We start from the raw sequence: 20,637 nt of genomic DNA, 5'->3' as shown, positions 1-20,637 counted from the left end.
TGTGACTAGGGTCTGCCTTGCTGTGAGTTATGTTTTCTAGTAAGAACTTTTGACGGATGCGCTTACTTTCAATATGCTGTCACACATACGATTTAATCTAGATATGCCTAATCAGGAGTAATATGCTACCCAGTACACTATTTGAAATATACTCAGTGCAAAAAGAGGGCAAATTGAAAAATTTAGCCAGAATCTCTCCAACATGGTGTTTCACGTTAATATACACACATTAGAATAACATCCTAGTGTTTAACTTCTGAGATTTCCTGACTGTCTCAGGCTTTATCTTCTACCTTCTGACTGACATGCGCCCTCATGAGGACACTGCACTTAGGCAGGCTTGTCTTCCAGCTGCACATCACTGCTAGCTATTGGAGGTCACCATGTTTGAACTCCTCATGTGGACAATCTCTAACCCTCCTCTACCAAAATAAGCCCTGTGGAACTTAAATGGTATGAAAAATATGCCTCTGCTAACCTGGCTCATTTTAACTCAGATGGATTACAGAACGCCCACACAAGCAGCTAATTCTGGAGATGGGAGAAAGCAGTAATAAGCATTTGGGGGAAGGCTGGAAACATTAACCTCTATAGTTGGCACAGCTGCAGCCAGACAAAGACAAGTGATCAAGCCCTCGTTTCACAGATAAGGATAAAACAGCAGATGAACACAGACAAATATTAAAATTTCATTTAAAAATAAAAAATTACTAGTAATGCAAAGAAATTCAGATATGTGCCTGAAATTCCACCCTAGCTCACAGCACATTGCACAGATGTTTTGCAAAAATAAACTCACAACATGCAAGTGCAACTATTGAGTGCGGGATGAAGATTCTTCACACTTATCCTCTTGACTAAAGAAATGTGATTATTCATTCAGAATGTTGGTTGGGAAAAAATACACACCAAACATTCTCTCTTCTATTCCTCCATGAAAATGAGAGAAAATAAATAGCACTGACCTAAATCAGACATGGGGCAAACACAAATGATGTGCAGGCTCCCAAAAACCATTTTTCAATGCACCTAGCATCTGATGACAGCAACTTGTATTTGTATGCAGCCTTTCCAGTAAGAACTGCTGAGCAGTGTCAGACTTTCTGCAGTAGATTTACGGTCTGTAAGTGGAGACAAGGATGAATCCACTAATTCTTGATTTAATTTCCCAAGGGAGTTAAAAAGAAAAACTATCTGAACTATGTGGCAAATCACACGATGGCTTCTGGAAACTGGACTCAAAGTGTCTGGCAGGAGACATACCTTGTGCCTGGATTCACCAGTGCCTCTTATTCTTGGCAATCAAACACAGCCACGTGAGGCTATCAAGTTGGACTTATCCTTTCCTATCAGTAAGAATATTTCACAGCTGTTTTGATGGAGTAAAAATAGCTGTCCAGGCTGCAAAGGAGTGAAGAGTCAGGGCCTTCAGACTCCCTCCAGAGCCATGAACAGAAAAGATACTGCTGCTTCTCCACTACAAGACACCATTTTGCACGAGGAGGGGCGGGTTGCTGTGGTACAGCAGGTCCATAATAGGCATGTCTGATTGATCCACGCTACCCTGGGATGTATCATATCATAACAAAACTGCAGTAAGTACTGGGGACTTATTTCCATTTGCTGAGGTTTTTCTGAGGAAAAGAGGGGAGGGCTGTTTGTTTACATGTAGGTTTTATTTTATTTCCATTTTGCCTGCTGGATCATTAAGAGAGTAAGAAGGTAATAAAGTCTCTACCACAATCATTGGATACTTTTTTGTACCCTAAACTCCAATAGTCTGTCTGAGGAATTACACGCAAGTACTCAGTTTAAGTGCATTTGTTACCTAATTAGGCTAGGAAAATATAACTGACAAGAGGGCTTCTTGTTTCCTTGTACTTTCCATTTATATAGCTACAATAAGAAATTCTATTTATTTGAAAGTGTCTGTGTGGTTTTGTGTCCATTTACTTTTTCAATGTGTGCATCTGTGGTGAAAACTACTTGTCAATGACCTGATATAAGTAAGATTAATTTTCCATGTATCTTTGCTTTAGCTTTTACTGAGGCCACGGAAAAAAAGTTGGGAAGATTTTGCTCCTTTCATTCAAAACTCTTTAGGAGACTCTTCAAGCTAAACTGTACATTTTAAATTATAGTTTGGCCAAATGTGCCCACAGTAGTCATGAAAGAAGGTCTACATTAGTTTTTGTTTTGTTTTGCTTTGTGTTTTTCAGATCACGAGACAGACTTACTCAGTCAATTTTCCTCTTGTGTAAGAAGCAAGTAAGGGTTTTATCTACTTTTAATGGTGAAATAACTATCTTTTAAGGATGATTATGACTGACCAAAGACAATGGCCAAAGTCCCAGTGATTTGAGAAAAGCTGTATCTGTTCACTCTGTAGTTTGTTTGTGACATAGGACTTTGCCATCTATACTTTTCTACACTCCGAATGTTCCTAAAAGACAGCGTTTGTCATGAAGTCATTGCATGTAGAAAGCCTGCAGTTTTCAGCCCTAACATGTGGAGACATTTCTCATAAATGCACACATTTTACTGAAGGAAAGACTCCATACCAGACTAATAGTAAAAAAATTTAAATGATAGGAACATTATGGGACCCATGGGCAGGAATCAGATGGGAAAGCATAACAAAAATATGACCCAAGTTCATACTTTGCTATTAGATTAGTGAATTTAAATAATTATTTTTGTTATTTTGATAAGACTAAGTAAATGCAAAGACATTCTTTTTTCCAGAATATTTAAGAATAATTTTTACTTCTGTTTTTTTTCTCCTAGAAATAATACATATAGAACTTTAAAAATAGGAACTAAATTATGTTTACCTTTCATTAATTCATTTTAGAAAATTGGCTATTTTCAAAACCAATAGTCACTTCACCTTTGTTACATTTAACTTGTCAGATTCAGTTGGCATAGTTAAAATGAAATTTTATCAAAATAAATTGTATTGTTAACAATAAAAGCACATCAATTCACCCCATGCTTAGAAAAGCTTCACGGAAAAATACACTTTTGTAAGAAGAGAAGCAACAGAAGATCAGGGATGGAGATAATACTTTAAACATGATGTTCATCACTGGAAGTGTGAATGATTGTGAGGAGATTTTGCAAAAACTAAAATCATCAACGAGTGCACGACAGAATTAGGCATCTTTTCATTGAAGTATTAAATGGAGCATATGTCAGTAAATCTTTAGCAGAGCCAGCACAGAGGGAAACTGCAGCAGATCAAAGGTGCAGATTAAAAGCTTGTGCTATTCACTACTTCAAATCACTAAAAATGAAACATAGTGCAAGGATTCATTTAAAATACACTGATAAAAATATCTCCATCCACCTTATTTCATGCATGTTAGACAAGTGTGAGACGCAGGTTCACTGAAAAGAAGAAAAGAATAGGCAGAGACACCCTTCATGCAGAAAGCATCAACTTTGAGTCTACAAACCTGTTCTTGTTAGACTGGTTCCATCCAGCCTAAAACCAGCTTTATCTGCTGCTGCAACCAGTGCTTGTGCAAAACTGCCGCTGGTAAAGATCGAGTCATCTGAGGAGCTACCTACACTAGATCTATGACTAGAAAAGTTACGGTCCTCATCAGACGCAGAACCCCATCCATTTACCATTGAACCTAAAAACAAATGTAGGGGTCTAGTGAGTTGTGCACATTTGATATTTTTTTGATCATCTAAAGCTTAAAGACCCACTTAATATGTCTTTTCTCAACAGGAAACCCAAAATTCATTTGACAGAGCTTGGTACAAAAGAGCAGTATTCATCTAAAGCTTAAAGACCCACTTAATATGTCTTTTCACAACAGGAAACTCAAAAGATTATCTGACCAAGCTTGGGATAAAAGAGCACTATCAAACCTAAGTGGGATCTCATTCGTAGCTTGCTCCATGTTGCTGTGATCCTGTAAACAAAATTATACATATTCTCTACAGATATGAAGGCTCCATAATAAATCCTTTTGAAACTTAATAGATATTCCCTGGGATTGAAATTAATGTGATTTTTTTTACTTGACTTATTATAAATCAGTATCTAGTTTGATATTTGCAAAACAAAGTCTTAATTTAGGACAGCACAAGTGTAAGTCTCAGTAAATATGGCTGAAGTCAGACATAGGCTTCAAGAGCTATTCTGAACAGGGTTGGGATTCTATCATTTTTTCAATCAAAACCTTAATATAGATGAGTGATCCTAATGGACTGAACAAAGCTGACCTAAAATAGTTCATTATAGTGGATTAAAGTTACCTTTTTAAAAGGTTAGAAATAATTAACATTCAAAAGCTGAGCAAATATACTGAGTCAGTCACTAAGCCAATGTTGGCCTCATGGTACCTTCTAGATATGGATTATCACCACTGCAGGAGAGGGAAGTGATAATAACATCATAAAACCAGATACCAGAAAAAGCACATGAAAAAAATGTAGAAATCTTGACATAACTAATTTGTAAAAAGCTAAATAGTGAAGAAGGATTCCTCTTATTTTCATTTCATTTACATATTTTTTTTCTAATGCATGAAGCACAGATCAGCTACCCAATGTGGCAGTAAAATATATTGCAAAAGTTATCACTCTGTTAATATTTTTTCTGAAGTACTGAAATTCTGTTTCTTTTGTGGTTTCGGATGGAGCTGATGGTGTTCTGTACTTCTAAAACTCATGGGTAAATGTCACAGGGTAATTCTACACTGTGCAGTGGAGCAGGAGGCAAAGGAGACTTTAGCACCAAGTACCTTTGCTCGAGGAACAGGTCGGTCATGCTAACCAGTTACCAAGTCCAGCTGAGATGCAGAGCTGCCAGACTGCTTCTGGGAACTGAGCTGCTGCATGGCATTGCATAGTGCTGTGTAGACACAGCCTATTGTTCTGAGATAGCACAGGCACCTATCTTGAAATACCCAAAATCTGCTTTACAAACACAGTGGCATGTATATGTTTAAAAAAAAAAATGCCCAGTGCTCAAACCCATAAGAATCTGCAGAGCACTGGTTTTCAAAGATGTGATCCTAACTTTACTCTTCAGTTAGCACAGGTGAATTTATGTAAACATATGTAAGATGTGTAGCAGTGTAAGTAATTTACTTCAAAGCCTTTTTTAAATCCTTGTCGAAGAAAGTACTATGGTTTTCAAAACTGTTAACTAGCAAATCAGTAATAATCTGCTTATTAAGACCAAATTGATAGGCTAATTTACTAACAGTGGTGTCAGATATTAAAAATAGCCTGCAAAAATAAGTAATGAGTACAACAAATGAATACTGGAATTTAGTCAGTAGCACACTGCACCGCAGAGCCCAAGAACAATGGATTATTTTGTGATGCTGCAGTGACCAAACCTTTTAATGTCAGCCAAGTGGCAGACTATAATAAAAGTCCATGCACCCCTAAGATACAAGAAAAGAAACTGAAGAGGTCTATGGAGGTCTGATGGGCAGAAAGTGTGTTAAGTGCAACAGAGAGTGACAGAGTTTGATTCTACTTTGCCAACAGCACACATAAAATTGTAATTTTCCAAACAGACTCGACCTGATGCAGACAGATGTAAGGAAGCCTAGATAACAGCAAGGGAAGGCTAAAACTGAATTTCCTCTGAGAAGACAGTCTCTCAACTAACAATCAAAGTGCGATAGCACATCATAGAGAATGGAAAGTAAAAAGACTTAGCAACAGTTATTGATGATGTATGAAAAGAGATACTAGAGATAATACACTTGGTAAAGATATAAGAAAATGAAATGCTATAGCTGTGGACAATTTCAAACAATTGCTTATCGATATATTCTGCAAAATGTGTAAGCGCAAGCTGAAACATAAGAATATGACTAGAGATACAGGTATCAAAGGATGATAGTCGGGTGCTGAAAATTTCCCATGTATTTTGTTAGTTTCAGAGTCTGAAAGTTTTGTATGATACATTCTGTTTTCTACATAGACATATATAAAAATATATACTGAACAGAATATGTATGGTTTTCAGTATCATAGGCACAAGACTATGGATGTTTTAAAGGAACTTCTTAGAATTTCCATTTGCTCACATTGCTCTGTCCGTTTGCTAACCTGTCACTCAGCTATTACACAATATGCACATAATTTGGATGAGATGCTTTCAGGAAATGTCTAGGAACGGTTGCAATTTTTCATCTGCTCTTTGAAGGACTGGACTGAAATTCATCCAGTCCAAAAAAAAAAAAATCACATTTTAAGTATGAAAAATACTAAAAATCTGCAAGAGTTCATAATGCTCTTTCCAATGTGTGTGCATATATTTATCATTCAGCACACTCAGAGACATGCCAGGTTTGTTTAGCAATAGCTAAATTTTAGTTATCATTAGACTGCTGTTGTCAGTTTGCCAATTTTTCAGTCTAGCTCTACAGGAAAGCCCTATTCCTGAAATCCTCCACATTCCCATGGACAAGGAACAGTGCATTCTGAGCATGGATTGCTCCTCCTTTCCCCTATCCTCCAGCAGCTGTGGTAGGAAGGATTGTCAGCCAGGCTGGAAGCATGACTCAATCCTTGCAGGGATGTGAGCTGTACTGGATGAGGACTTCAATGCAGTTGTCAACTAAAGCAAGCAATGACCCCACCTGGAGTACTGCATCCAGTTCCGGGGTCCCCAGCACAAGACAGACATGGACCTGTTAAAGCAGGTTCAGAGAAGGGCCACAAAAATGATTACAGGACTGGAACACCTCTCCTATGAAGAAACACTGAGAGAATTGGTGTCATTCAGCCTGGAGAAGGGAAGGCTCTGGGGAGACATTTTTGCAGCCTTTCAATGTATAAAGGGAGATTGTAATGGGGAAAGACCTCTACCAAGGGCCCTTAGGGACAGGACAAAGTGCAACAGCTTTAAACTGAGAGAGAGTAGATTTAGACTGAATATACGGGAAAAGATTTTTATGATGAAGGTGGTGAGACATTGGAACAAGTTGCCCAGAGAAGCTGTAGATGCCCCATCATTGAAAGTGTTCAAAATGAGGTTGGACCAGGCTTTGAGTAACCTGATCTAGTGGAAGATGTCCTGCCCATGCCCATAGATGAAACTAGATCTTTAAAGTTCTCTTCTGACCCAAATCATTCTATGATTCTATGATATTCTGGTTGTTGGAAGCTGAGGCAAAACTCTTCATAACTGCTAAAGTCAGCAAGCTACCATGAGACATATACAGCACCCACAGATGTGAATGACCAGGTGAAATCTTTATTTCTAAGGGTACCTGAGCTATTCAGTTTCCTTGCATAAACAACTTCTTCCCCACCAAAACTTGGAGCAGTAAAACTCCACTTTGCTTTGCTTTCCAGAGGTGCAGACACTGCCCAGAAGGCATGGGAGTAGCTGGAGGCCAACTCCAGGCACCTCAGGCCACCACACACCTGCATTAATGTAGCACACATGGTGACTGCTTGTTTAAAGGCATCCACTGGTCTCTTGGTTTCCAAATCAGATGCACATTTGTTTCTCTCCAAATAAAGGCAGAATAAGAGATGCTGACGTCCCTTTCAGATCAACTGTGCATTTTGAAATGGAATAAAGCAGGCTTTTAGTGTCTCCTTTACATGCAGCTCACTATGCGTTTTCCAAGAGCGCATTTGAGTTTTTACGCTTTCTGGCAACTGTAAATTTTACTCATGCTGACAGTAGCAGTAAATGCTTTATGCAGAACAAAATCAACTCTGTGAAAAGTTGAACTCTGTTTTCTTGCTCCATAAAATATCTCTTGGTGCTAATGGAAACAGAAAGCTTCTTTGCTCTCAGGGAAAGGTGAGGGGAATAGAGGTGCTAGCTTCTTGTAGACTGCATACTACTGCTTTTAGTGGCATTTTGCAGGCAATAAAAATGCTATTTTTCTTTGAAAAGTGTGCTCTTGCTTTACTCAAAAAAAAATCAAAACCAAACAAACTAATGTACTTGTGAAGTAAAAGCTGCCCATAACAAATCTAACACTTTTGAAAATTCCATTAGATACTTCTCAGTATGCACCAAACTACAGGCATACTTAAAGTTAATAAATTATGTCACTGGTACTTGTATGTGTATGCTTATGTACTTTCCTTCACAAGACCATTAAGTGTATGCTAATATTAAGCCCTTGCTCCACGGCAAGTTTTTGATGGAACAGGGTTAGACTGGTTAGGTTTGTGAAGTTGCGATGAAGTCCTTGGGGGCTGACGCTACTTCAGCTGACACCAGTTACAGAATTCCTTTAGCCTTTGTACAGGAGAAAGACATTGTCCTCTTTTGGATATATCTGACTACTGTTATAATTACAAAGAAACTGATTTTGGTGGAAGTGATGGAATAAAAGGGGCAATAGTCATTGTACCACTAAAATACGAAAGAATAGTACAAGGGGCTGAATGCAGAGTATAAATAGGATCACACTTCAAAAATTAGTCCTGGTCTCATACTTTATATTATACTTCACCATAAATGTCCAAATACTTAAATGTATACACCTGAGATAAACCCTTAAGTTTTAAAAATTTTATTTTGGGGCAGGAAATGCTAAACAAAAGGAGGCAAAAATCATATATATACATTAGGCACTTCACAGGTCTCATAATGATTCATGCCTTTCATAAACATTTAATGAAAAATGAATTTATGTCACTTAGCCAAATTTATTTGTGTTTGCATTTTCAATCTTTCTAAATTTTTTTTTGTTTCTGTATTGCTGAAAGGCACAAAAATTTCTCAAATTTATTCAAGCTGTTAGAAAAGAAATGCACACAGAACACTAAGTAGTTGCTCAAATGTTGCTGAGCAGTAAAATACTATGATAAAGTGGCATCTTGCTGTGTCTCTATTACTTCTTCAGCACTAAAATTAATTTATGATCAGTCATCAATTCATTTACATGTCGTTTTATGCTAAATCCATCCTTGCTGATGAATGCATATCCCTAGATCCATTAAGCTAAAGTCTGTGCTTTATAATATGACCCTGCTAATTGTTGCATTACCATTTTTATGAGATACAAAAAGTAGCAGTTTCGTATTTTCTGAGCACATATTTAATCCATGAAACACATTCTTCCTATTAAATGCAATCTGTCTAGCTGCTTATAAAATAGAATCTTTAGCAATAGGTATCCCTAAGCAAGTCAATATAAATATTGAACTCTGCCATAGTAAAATATGGGTAATGAAAATGATTTTGTGTAATTTTTAAGAGTTATTCCATTTGTGCTCAGACACAATAAATGAACAACTTTTACCATACAGACAGTGATCAGTGATTCATTTAATCAAGACCAAAACATGCCACATAAGGGATTTTCTTCCTTGCTGTGCTATACAACCTATGGGATGTTTATAAGTTTAGAACTATATCATTCTATTAAAAAAATAAAATGTTATCCTTTTGTAGATGAACTGTGTACACGAGCATCTCTCTGCTAATACCAGTTTGTACCAATTAGGTAGAAAAGGGCTTGTTCTAATTTCTATGCCAGTTAATGGGTGGATATCTCCTCTCAGTCAAACTGAACCAAGACTGAACATGTAACAGCTCTCACTACTAACTTCACTGGTGGTGCTGGGGGTGGAAAAGATAAGGAGAAGGCAAAAAAAAACCCCAAACCATAATACTTTGATCTGACAAAACCTAGTGTTGTTCTTAGTGATTTCAGTGAGAAGCAAATTAATTTCTTATACAGGCATCATATGCAATTAATTAAGTCTATTAAAATAGAATAATAGAACAGACTATTCATGACCATTCATGCCATAACTCTGCACAACAATTCATTATAAAGACAAGCATTCAACATAAGCAAAAGAAAAAACATATTTCAAGGTGTCTCTGAAAGCAAAAATAACCCTAAATAATCATGAAGTAAAAGTCAAGTGAGCAGAAGTTTTACAGCTGCTTTTCAGTTCTTTCTTCTTTCTTTCCTTTTTTTTTTTCTCTTTTTTAAATCAGAATCAGTAACTTAGTATTCTACCAAACTATGCTGGGAATGAAGCAAAACTTTGGCTTTAATTTCTTATTCCATCCTATAAACATTCAAATATATACCTCCCTCTTTGAGTTTTCTTTGCAATATCTGGAAAATGTTAAGATATAGTTACTGTGCACTCCTCCTTTCTTTTCACTTTATTATACATGTCAATGTTATGTCTCGGCCACCTGCAAAGAGAAAAGCTTAACAGCGCAGATTAAATCTTTGTCCGAATATTCAGTTAGCTGTAAGTAAAACTCAAGGGCCTGGAAGACAACCTGACTTTTAAAGGAGCAATGCTGTGGTTTCAGAGGAATTCAGCAGTCTGAGCTTGGCTCACACAGCACCGTTGTTTCCCCTCAGAGAATCCCACATTTGGCATTGGATGAAAACCTCGGTCTCAGCTCAGCCATGTAGAACAATGTGCCATTTCATCCTGAGAGTGGGTATCTTCAAGTCATCACTGAGGCATGCTAACAGAATGGGGTGAGGAAACTCACTCTGCTGACCGTACAGCAACTCTTTTTGGAGGAAGACTTAACCAAGGGTTGTCAATTTAGATTTCTCACCAACACTGAACTCACAGGACATGCTTCATAATGTACAGAAATATTGTTTTATCCAGGTTAGCTGTTCTCATTTGCATCCATGTTTTAATATAATGTTTAAAGAAGGGAAAATGTCGTATAAAAATTCCAAGGAGAATGCTAGTTCAAATTACTAAAAGCGCTATGAGAAGAGGTAGCTTATATTTTCTTAGTGCAAGAAAGAACAATTTAGCTGTTCTACAGTATTGTAAAGCAATCAAATTAAAGCATGAGAAACAGCTTAGAAACAATGAATGTAATTTGTTATATACCCTCCTTCTCAACAGCAGTAAATGAAGCTTGGAAAAGTTAACAGAAACGGACACACAAAGATTAAAATTCTGTTTTGAAACAATTTCCCCAACAATAATAATAAATTTCCTTCCACCTTTAAAAAAAATCAAGCTCAAAACAAGCCTTCAGAAAATCAAGGGTTTACCTATATAGGAACAAAGGAAAACAGAAGTAGTTTTGTTATTTGAAGAGTTTGTCCTTTTACACATCATGTAAACTAACACTCTCGATCTATTTTTGTAAAGCTATAGTTTCTTAATTGTTTAAAGTAAATTTAAGCATTGGCTATAAGCTATAGGGGCAGTCTGTCATTTTGCTTTGCTTCCAGCTGTACATTCCCTTCCTGTAGTGTCAGCGAACACCTTGCTATGCAGTGAACCAGATCAAGGAACAGATCCAGCTAGCAATTGAACAAGTAAAAGAAAAACTTTAATTTTCAGCTGGATGAGGCCACATCAAGACAGTGTTGGAAATGACTGGAAGTGCATTTAGGTCACCTTAAGTACATGTCTAGTCTACGTTACCAGGTTCTGCCCAATTTCCTTCCCCAAAAATACACCAGAAAGCTTTTAACACTCCAATAATTAAACATTTAACACTCCAATAATTAAACAATATTTATAACTATTATAACACATTTGAATGTTATACATAAAAGGATAAACTGTAATAAGAATGGATGTCCATAAATTGGAGCAGAAATGCATTTAATGTTTAGTTTGTGCTAGGTAAAGGGGTCCAAAATATTAGGTGAAAATGCAAATGAGAGAAACATTCATCTTCCAATTTGCAGATATAGCGACATTGACATATTAATACATACCAAATGTAAAATATATAGCAATCTGTATTTATTTATTTATTTATTTCTGTATTACCAGTGCAAAACCCTTACTGCATTCCTAATGGAAAGGCTTCTGAGCCATTAGTGAGATATGCAAAAATATGCAGAATTATAGCCTGAAGGAGATTACACTAGAAATTCAGGGAAGTGACTTAATATACTCATGCACTAATAAGTTAACCTTCTCAATTCAGGGATTTAAACTTTAACTCTGTGGCCTTCAGTTGAATCTGGATTTCAAATCACAGCAGTAGAGATACAATTCTTATATCTTAATTAGACTGGTAAGCAGTCTGGCCCTAAGGTGAAGGAAAACCTGGAAAGTAGGATTAAGCTATACACTGTTTAATTCAACAGGGGAAAAGGAAGAAAATTATAGATATTGATGATCCATTACTGTCATATTCCTGCAGTGTTTTCAGAATAGCAATGTTTAATTAAGGGTTCAAAATCCTTGGAATTTCAAAGGTCCAGAACAAAGACACTAAATTCAGTGGTGCTATGGTAGTAGGTTGCACTGAGCAACTTTCCCTTCAGGTACAACTGAGAATCACTGTTCTTTCACTGAGATCAAAGACTGAAGAAGCACCCACTAGCTTCTCTGAGCTATAAATGTTATGTACACTTGGGTCTCCAGTACAACTGTACATTATGGATACAGTATATTATACAGAGGCTCAAGTTCAACCTAAAGGTACTATACTCATTCTTACAAAAAAGTATATTATGACCATATAAAATCTCTATAAAAAAAAATTTAATTCCCTACATTTCATCAACAGCATTTTTATTCATTCAGATTCTGTGCATTAGTTTAGCATGCCTTTCTAGGTCCCCTTTGATGAACCCTGTGGTAACTTTCCAAGACATGCAAAGGTCGAGAAGCAGCAAAGGAAGGAGTGTCAGAGTAATTAAATATCTTCATTGAGAGGGAACAATTACTAAATTCAGCAGACCAAAGTATGTTCAAAATTCACATTTTCCTACACAAATGTTGTATTTACGCTACAAATAAATACTGTGCTGATCTAACTACACTTATTCTGAAGTCTTTTAACTTCCCTGTGTTCATCTGTGAAAGCATTTACCCAGCAAAATATCTAAAAGTGCTTTAAGATAACATTTTCATGCTGCTTCTGATTTATGAAATATATATTCCTAAGCTGAGGTCCTCCCACTTCTTTTTATGTAACTGGCTTGCTTCTCCAGTAGAGTGAACTTTTCATGAAAGCTAGAATATAATTGAGTTTTCTTTCAAGTCTTTAAAGCTTTTTAAAATTCATGAATTTTCTTATCATTTTGCAGCAAAGTATTTTCAAATCCTTCTTTAACTTCAGTGTTCAATATTAACACATTTTAAATGTTACAGAAATAGAGCGGAATAAATTTTTACTTAGAAAGTGTTTGAATTATGATGTATTTTACTGTTAGGAACAAGTTGGTGTCACTGTTAACTGTGTTTGGTTACCTGTCACAGAGCTGTCTAGATTGTCCATACTGGAGCCTGGAGTATGCTCTAGACCTCTTAGCGGCCTACTGATTTCTACAGTTTCTTCTTCAATATCGTCCTCATCATCATCATCATCATCTGGAACATCTGTTTCCAAACCTGAAATAAGGTTTCCGGATACATATCCTAAGGGCGGAACTGGAGCCTGAGGAGGTTGTGTATTGCTTTGGATGTGCCTACACAAACAAACAGGAAAACATCATCAGAATGGATGAGACTTTGTACACTATGGTCAACAGAAGATAAGCCTTTCAATAAGTTCTGAAGTAGATTTACAAAATGTGCTTGTTAGGTCAAACTGGAGAAAGTCATTTCAGCTATTCACTATAGCTTCTAATGACAGACTATCTGCACACTTTCCAGACTTAAATATACTTCCCTTCCTGTAAGATGGGAAAGTTCAAGATTGTCCTCTTACAGATGAGGAACAACGTACACAGAGGTTATATAAATCAGGTAGAAAGTTCACAGAAAAACACAATTCTTAATCCCAACCTTGTATACAAGTGTATAACCCAGTATTCTACCTTGCAAATCACATGTTGAGAAAAAAATTAAATTTCACTCCTTCTGCATAAACAGACTTGGTGCTCTTAAGTAGAACCCTAAAGAGGAGGAAATGACCAGGAGAACAGAAGAAATTTTCAAGTCCAATGAACCCATTATCGGTAAGGCCTTTTTATTTTGCTTTATTCCAAGTAGCTTAATTTATTTAACTGCAGCAGTATTAGGGCATGCATGTGTGAAATTACTGCATGCAGCAGTCACAATTAAAAAAAAGAAAAACAAAGATAAAAAAACACCCACAGGATAGCTAAATGGCCTAAGGCAAGCACAGGACCTGAAGTTTCATCTGCGTGGTCTCTGAGAGGCTAGAGAGGAAAAGAACAACCATCAGCTTTCGACACAGCAGTACAGATACACAGCAAGCTGTGCCAGCGGACCCAGGCATGACTGGCCTTGGCATAAGAGCATGTACCATACTTGAAACTGCTAACTCAGGCACATGGGAATCATTGGGTGGCTGTTCATGAGGTGCCATGACCTGATTCAAAACGGCAGCGTTCTGGACAGGATCCAGAATTCTGCTGGTCTCTAGCTTGGACACCGGCATAACAGAAAAAAATTACAACTGTCACCTGTTTGGTCATTTAGCTTTAATATGTTTTTGATGTATTACTGCCTACGCTAGATAAGGGCAGTAATTCTCTTTATTCAAACAGCCTTTTTTTCTTTGTAATGTAAATCATGAGATCTGAGAATGTCACGGTAAATGTTATATACCAATGGAATCTTTTTCCGCCTTGGTGTAGGTTTTAAATAATTGCTTATTCTGAAGCTTATTTGCAGGGCAAATGCTTAATTTCTGATATACATCCCCCTTCTGATTAGCAGTTCTTGAATACTTTTCTGCCTGGACACCAGGTTCTCAGCTATGCAGTGTTCAAAACAGTGAGCTAAAGGGCACTACCATCTAACTAACCCTCAATAAACAATGTGATTAGCTCCCAATCAAGCAAAATACTTAAGTATAAGCTTAATGTTAAGCAAGTGATAGAACAATTGAAGTCAATTTCTCACATGCTTGTAGTTAAGCATATACTCAAGTGATTTGCTGGATCAAGGCCATAATGATTATGTACTTTTCCAGTAATCTCTCGTGCATTCTTTCTTGAATTTCCAGTTTGCTGGTCTCTATATTTTTCTTCTGTTACTCCTACAGTAACCTAATTGACAGGTCTCATGTTGTTGTTTTGTTTTCCCTCTTCTACACTGGATGGGTTAACTCTGTGAAAGGAAAACTAAGAAACCTTCCTTTCCACTGATTTTGAACAGTGTTTGCTAAACTGCATGGTATCTCTTCAGCCAAACAATATCAAAGCATTAAACAATTCCATGTCACAACCACCACAAAAATAATTCACATTTGCAAACCTCAATTTACCCCAACACCTGCTATAAGGTCCTAGTATGAAAACGAAAATTATCTCCTCTATATTTTTTTCAGAGTTTGAGGCTCACGTAATGTGACCTTGCACAAGAGTGACATTAAAATCTGTATGTTCCTAAGAGCATTATGAAAGTTCCCAATCAATTTTCATTTCTCCAAAAAGGGAGCAAGACCTTTCCTGTCAGCTGCAGAGTCCTACTACGTTATCCACTCCCAGATTGGCACCCACAGTTTGTAGGGCGTAGCAAGGGTAACAGCTGCAAAATGCAGCAGGGACTGACTGCACAGACAGGGTGTGCATCTGTGCGTTGGCTCAGAAGTTGCTACCTTCAATAGGCCAGGTCTAGCTGCTGCCTGGGATTTGGGTCTGTCCCAGAGGCAGGCCAGAGTGCGTGCTTGGCAGTGTGGCACTGCGGCGGGACCACAGGACCCTGTTGATTGAGTGCAGATTGCAGACAAGCCTCAAGGATGTGACAGTGTCCAGGGAAAACAGCTGGCTTTGATTTGGCATGGCCTGCCTACCTGCCTGATCTATTTATGGTAGCTCAAGCTGAATAACTTAGTGGCTTTATTTACCAGCGAAGAAAGGCTGCTCCTCCGCTGGCAGCATGCCATTCAGTAACTAGCTCTGCTCCTCTCCTCTGAGATTCACGGGCTTTGTCTGGATAGAAAAGTTGTAAAAGGACAACTGCTGCTGAGGGAACATCCAGAAAGCAACTGACCTTCACCGTATTCCCAGCCTGGGGCAGTTGACAAGTTCTTTCTCAGTCCCTGAAGAGATTGCTTCTGTTTGTTTTGCCGGGGAAATGTTACTGTGGTATTTACTTGCTCTTCCTTTAAATAGGCATAAAGTACTCTAAAACGCTAGATCCATTTTGTAAATTCTAACAACTTCCTTCCTGCTATTTCTGGGTTTTTCCCTATGAATCAGAAATTTTCATGGTGTTTCAAACTACAATCAGAGATGTAAATGCTTCATTGTTATGTGATGCATGGTAAAAGCTGCTACGTTGCTATTTCAGGTGACTAGCATTATTTTTAGTCAGGAATTGAGAACCTCAATATTTTTGAAAATCCAAAAAAAATCATATCTTTTCCTAGCCTAAAGAGAGAGTACCCTGAACTGTATAAAAGTTGTCAGTCAGTAGGTGGGTGTTAACTACTTAGTTGAATATATATAAAACTCCAGAGGAATATTATTTTCACATGTTTTTTAGCCAAGATTCAACATATTACCAAGCATTATGGTTTAAAAAGCACCTACTAATCTTTAAGGCCTTCAAACTGTAAATACAGTTTTGCTACTTCTTATTCCATTTCACTGCCCTGGAAACATTACTGAAATGTTGCTGAAAACAATCGATATTTATGCCATCAAGGAATAAATTATTATTACGCTTTCATTTTCCAGACTGCAGGTGACCCCTCCAAACATTTACCATGTCTGCTTTGCTATATCAAACTGGTATGCCCTAGTTAATTCATCAAGGTGGGCTTGAAGCATTGGCTGTATTTCCTCTCGTGGAGAAGGTGTGAGGGTTGCAGTTGACTGTTGCCCAAAGGAGATTGCAGGTGATGAAGCTACTCCTCGGACAGGAGGGGTAGGAACACGATCATCGTCTTCTTCAAGCTCATCCTCCATGCCCTGATGTAGGTAGGTCTGAACTGGCAAAGGTGGACACCAGCCATCACTGTCATATCTAAAATAAAAACCAAGTAAACTTAGTATATATCAAGTCTCATCTCTGCCATGCACTAGAGGGTATACAGGATTTCTGCTACAGTTTGAACCCTCCGCATGCAGTGTGAGCTTTAACAATTGTTGAAAATAGGATCATAATTGCTTAATTTCTCCTTACCGAGTCTGTTTAATTTTTACCACAACAGCTAAGTAACTTCAACAAGATGTGCAACAAAAAAATTACTGATTCAATATCACATTTGTTAATGGTGATTAGATAATGTTACTCCACAACCAACAACAAAAATGAAATCACTTCCTGGATCATTAACCTAGGAGAACACATTGAAGATTGACATAGACACGAAAATATCAGCATTCTTAAAAGGCAGAGCATGCTTTATGTAGTTGCACTTATGCACTTCCTCACTCCCACCCTCCCCTTTATTTGTCTATAAATTTACTGTTTGTTTCTATTTTGTAGCTTAAATAAAAAGCTACACTTTCCACATAAATTCTGGGTTTTTTTCCACACTCCACATAGGTATCTACTACGAACTGTAATACATTCATGTCACGGTAGCACTGACCCTAAGCATATGCTATTTCACAGCACTAGCTGATAAGATAAATTAGCACACATGTTGACAGCTCTGCCAGCACCCCACCTCCTAACCAATCTTTACTGGGACTTACCTAGACAGTGTTAAATTTCTGAACACTTTCAACACACCTGCCTAAAGTAAATGAAAAGGTTAACAACTACCAATATTTGTCAGTACTAAATTCTTTTCTCTTCACATATAAGAGATGTTCCGATAGGTTTTTGTGGTTTATTTTTTAGACTTATACCAAAGGCATAAGAGGTGATGCTACATCTCATCAAGGCTACAAACAGAAGCTTTATATTCTACTACCACTTCTTACGTTAGGCTTTTCCAGCAATTCAATCCTTTTCTCTTTGTCCTCACCACAGGCTTTTCAATGCAGTGTTGCATTACAGTATCATCCCAGATATCTGTCCCTTAGAGATACCAGCACCACCCAAGACACATAGGCTCTAGTGACTGAGTAATTCCCTAATCTGAACACAACTTCAGTTGTGCACAGCTCTGCTGATGATCACACCATTCAAATCTCAACTCTTCCAATCTTCAAAACATCCAGTCAGCCTGCAGTCTCTTGAGCATCTGTACACATTTCTTCTTAACTCCTACAGCATATTCCAAAATATGCACAGGTTAGACAGCTCTTTTAAAAAGGCAACCAGACAACCATAAGCTCTCACAGCTCCTTCACTGTCAAACCATCTACACATTCTAAAGCCCATTCCCCAAGCATCGTCTAAGTCACTTTAACTTCTTTCCACCTTCAAGGACTGCTGAAAAGGTACATCTCTTGTGTCTGCAATGCAGGCAGGCAATGCATTGTGTTATGCAATTAATTTCTCAAACCAGTTTAAAAATACTCCTTTAAGGCTCCTTATTTGGAAGGAAGGAAGGAATGAATTACCAATTTCCCAGAGAAAAATGAATCAAATTGCTCAAGAGTGAAGCTGGGTTACAAATAAGCTGGGAACACTGAGACAGAGAAGTTTCAAAACCTGTATTATGAACAGAACATTTACTTGAAGAAAAACACAAAGATTTCTAAAATTAACTGAACTACTTTTTTCTTATTCAGAAGTCTGTAGTCTGTATGTAAAAGTACAGATTTGGAATAGCTAAAAACAACCTGGCTTAATCATCCAAAAGTCTGTGGAAGACATCTTGTAATTAAGACTAGTATAACTTTAAATTTGTATCTAGATATAACCATATACAGATACATAAACATATATTCATGTACAGACATACAAATAAATGCTGCATCTTAACATCTGGCATTTAGGAGCTTTTAGGTGAATGATCATCATCATTTTCATAACACAGAGATTTAAGAAAATGTTATATGATACATATTCAATTCCTTAGGAGACAATTAAGATATGACTAGCTCTAATTTGTCTTTCCTTGCAATATTCACTTATGACATTACCACCCAAGAGTGAAGGGACCATCCTAACTCATGCTGCTAAAAATGTACAGTGCAACAGCTCTGTCACAATCTCTCTACCTCATGCTTTGGTATAATGGCTTCTTCTTCAAAAGGGACAGGGTGGAAAGATACTCCTTAGTGGCTTTTCAGTAATGCATAAATGATCTTTGGATGTGTTCACCTTTTTGACCCTACTTGCTTCAAAATCCCAAATGTTCAGCTTGATAGTAAAAAGATATTTCAATAAAAAGATTCTGCTTGAGTTCCGTATCTTTATCTAAATATCATTTGAAATTGAAAGGAGACTAAGCCTTAAATTCAGGACATTGAGATTCAAGACTTAAGGTAAAAGAACTTTTGTCTTCATAATGTAACAAGTCCAAAAACACACCAGTTCTACCATTTCTAACCTGCATTTTAAAAAAAAATGAACAACCCACCCCCCCAAAAATAAAACAAAACCCAAAACGCAACAACAACAAAAAACCCCAAAACAAACCACAAAAAACTACAACAAAAAGTTGTCAAACATAGCAGACTACATAGTAACTACATCTCATATAAAAGATACAGTTACTGAAACTTCTGGAACTAGTATAGTGAATATTGTTCACATCCATGATCTTTTTGTTTTTTTCCAGTAAACACAACTTCGTGAAAATGCATGCAATGTTTTTCAAGTATTTCTTGCTAAAATCTAAGCACCTTAACTTCACTAGGGATTTCTGATGGTAATTTAATGATAATTAAGTCCCTAAATAAGTTCTGGTTATCAAACATGACTCTCCACATTTCTAAGAATTTTTATCCTATTCTCAGCTCATTTATTCTTAGAAATATTTTGCTATTAAAAAGCTTGGTTCATTGCATTGATAGATTTTTTTTCTTTAAAATAAAAAATAGAGGTGATAAATAAGGGGCACATTCTATGACAATTCTGTTTCATTACACACATTGTTGCAACAAAGAAAGCTCCCCTCTCTAGGCCTTGCCAGAAAGGAATTTTTGATGTAACAGGTATTACCTTCTTTTTTTAAAGACAGAAAACAACTATCAAATATATTGATAGCAGCTAATATTCCATTTTAAGGTGTATTCAATAGCAAGAAATCAAATTAATCAATGATAACAATATGAAGACTGTCTTTACTGGCTCAAGATCATGCATATTATTGGTGAAAAAATGTAAGTAGATAATAATGAATAAGTAATAATTTTCTTACTGTAAAGTTTATTAGATAAAACTAAGCAAAAGCATCCTCTCTGAAAAGGATGGGAAACGGAACATCCTTGATTGGGAGCTACTACAGGAAAAGAGGAACTTTGAAGACTCTAAGGTATATAGAAGAAAAAATTAAGGAAGACAACAAGGAACAAGCACGGGGTTTGTAGAAGACCACAAAAAAGTGGAAAGTTTCACTGGAAGGAGCTTGCTAGGAAAACAACAGTATAAAAAGACTTTCTGCACAGGTTAAATAGGAATTTAAGACATCCCAAAAGCTAACTACATTATACAAAATGGCTGCTTGGATCAACATGTTCACCTTATGTGTGTTCAGTTCATGGAAAAATGGAGGTGAATGCAAAATTCAGTTATTCTAGGGAGGATACAGTAGAGAGAACTAAGAGTGAGCTGGTTTTTTTAAGCTAGGTTACTTTTTTGTTTCACTTGCTGCTATTGTGGATTTTGTTTTACAATTTATAAGCCAATAGGACACTAGTGTTAATTTCTAGAAAGCAAAACAAGGTGTCA

General features: G+C 36.9%; 1 protein-coding gene across 1 annotated transcript in view; it reads right to left on the bottom strand.

Annotated features, from left to right (window-relative positions):
• Nucleotides 1-20,637, bottom strand: part of ROBO2 (roundabout, axon guidance receptor, homolog 2 (Drosophila)) — a gene marked incomplete at its 5' end in the record, with an annotated part of 121,093 nt that overhangs the window by 15,478 nt on the left and 84,978 nt on the right. The window contains 3 exons of the mRNA XM_010194776.1: nucleotides 3,459-3,641; nucleotides 13,174-13,391; nucleotides 16,606-16,866. Of these exons, the coding sequence (XP_010193078.1) occupies nucleotides 3,459-3,641; nucleotides 13,174-13,391; nucleotides 16,606-16,866 (662 nt within the window). The remainder of the gene's footprint in view (nucleotides 1-3,458; nucleotides 3,642-13,173; nucleotides 13,392-16,605; nucleotides 16,867-20,637) is intronic.

This window comes from Mesitornis unicolor, unplaced genomic scaffold, assembly GCF_000695765.1.
Source record: "Mesitornis unicolor isolate BGI_N332 unplaced genomic scaffold, ASM69576v1 scaffold13351, whole genome shotgun sequence".
In the NCBI taxonomy this organism is placed as follows: Eukaryota; Metazoa; Chordata; class Aves; order Mesitornithiformes; family Mesitornithidae; genus Mesitornis; species Mesitornis unicolor.
The sequence above is the reverse complement of the archived record's forward strand: the minus strand, read 5'-3'. Positions and strand labels throughout refer to the sequence as shown.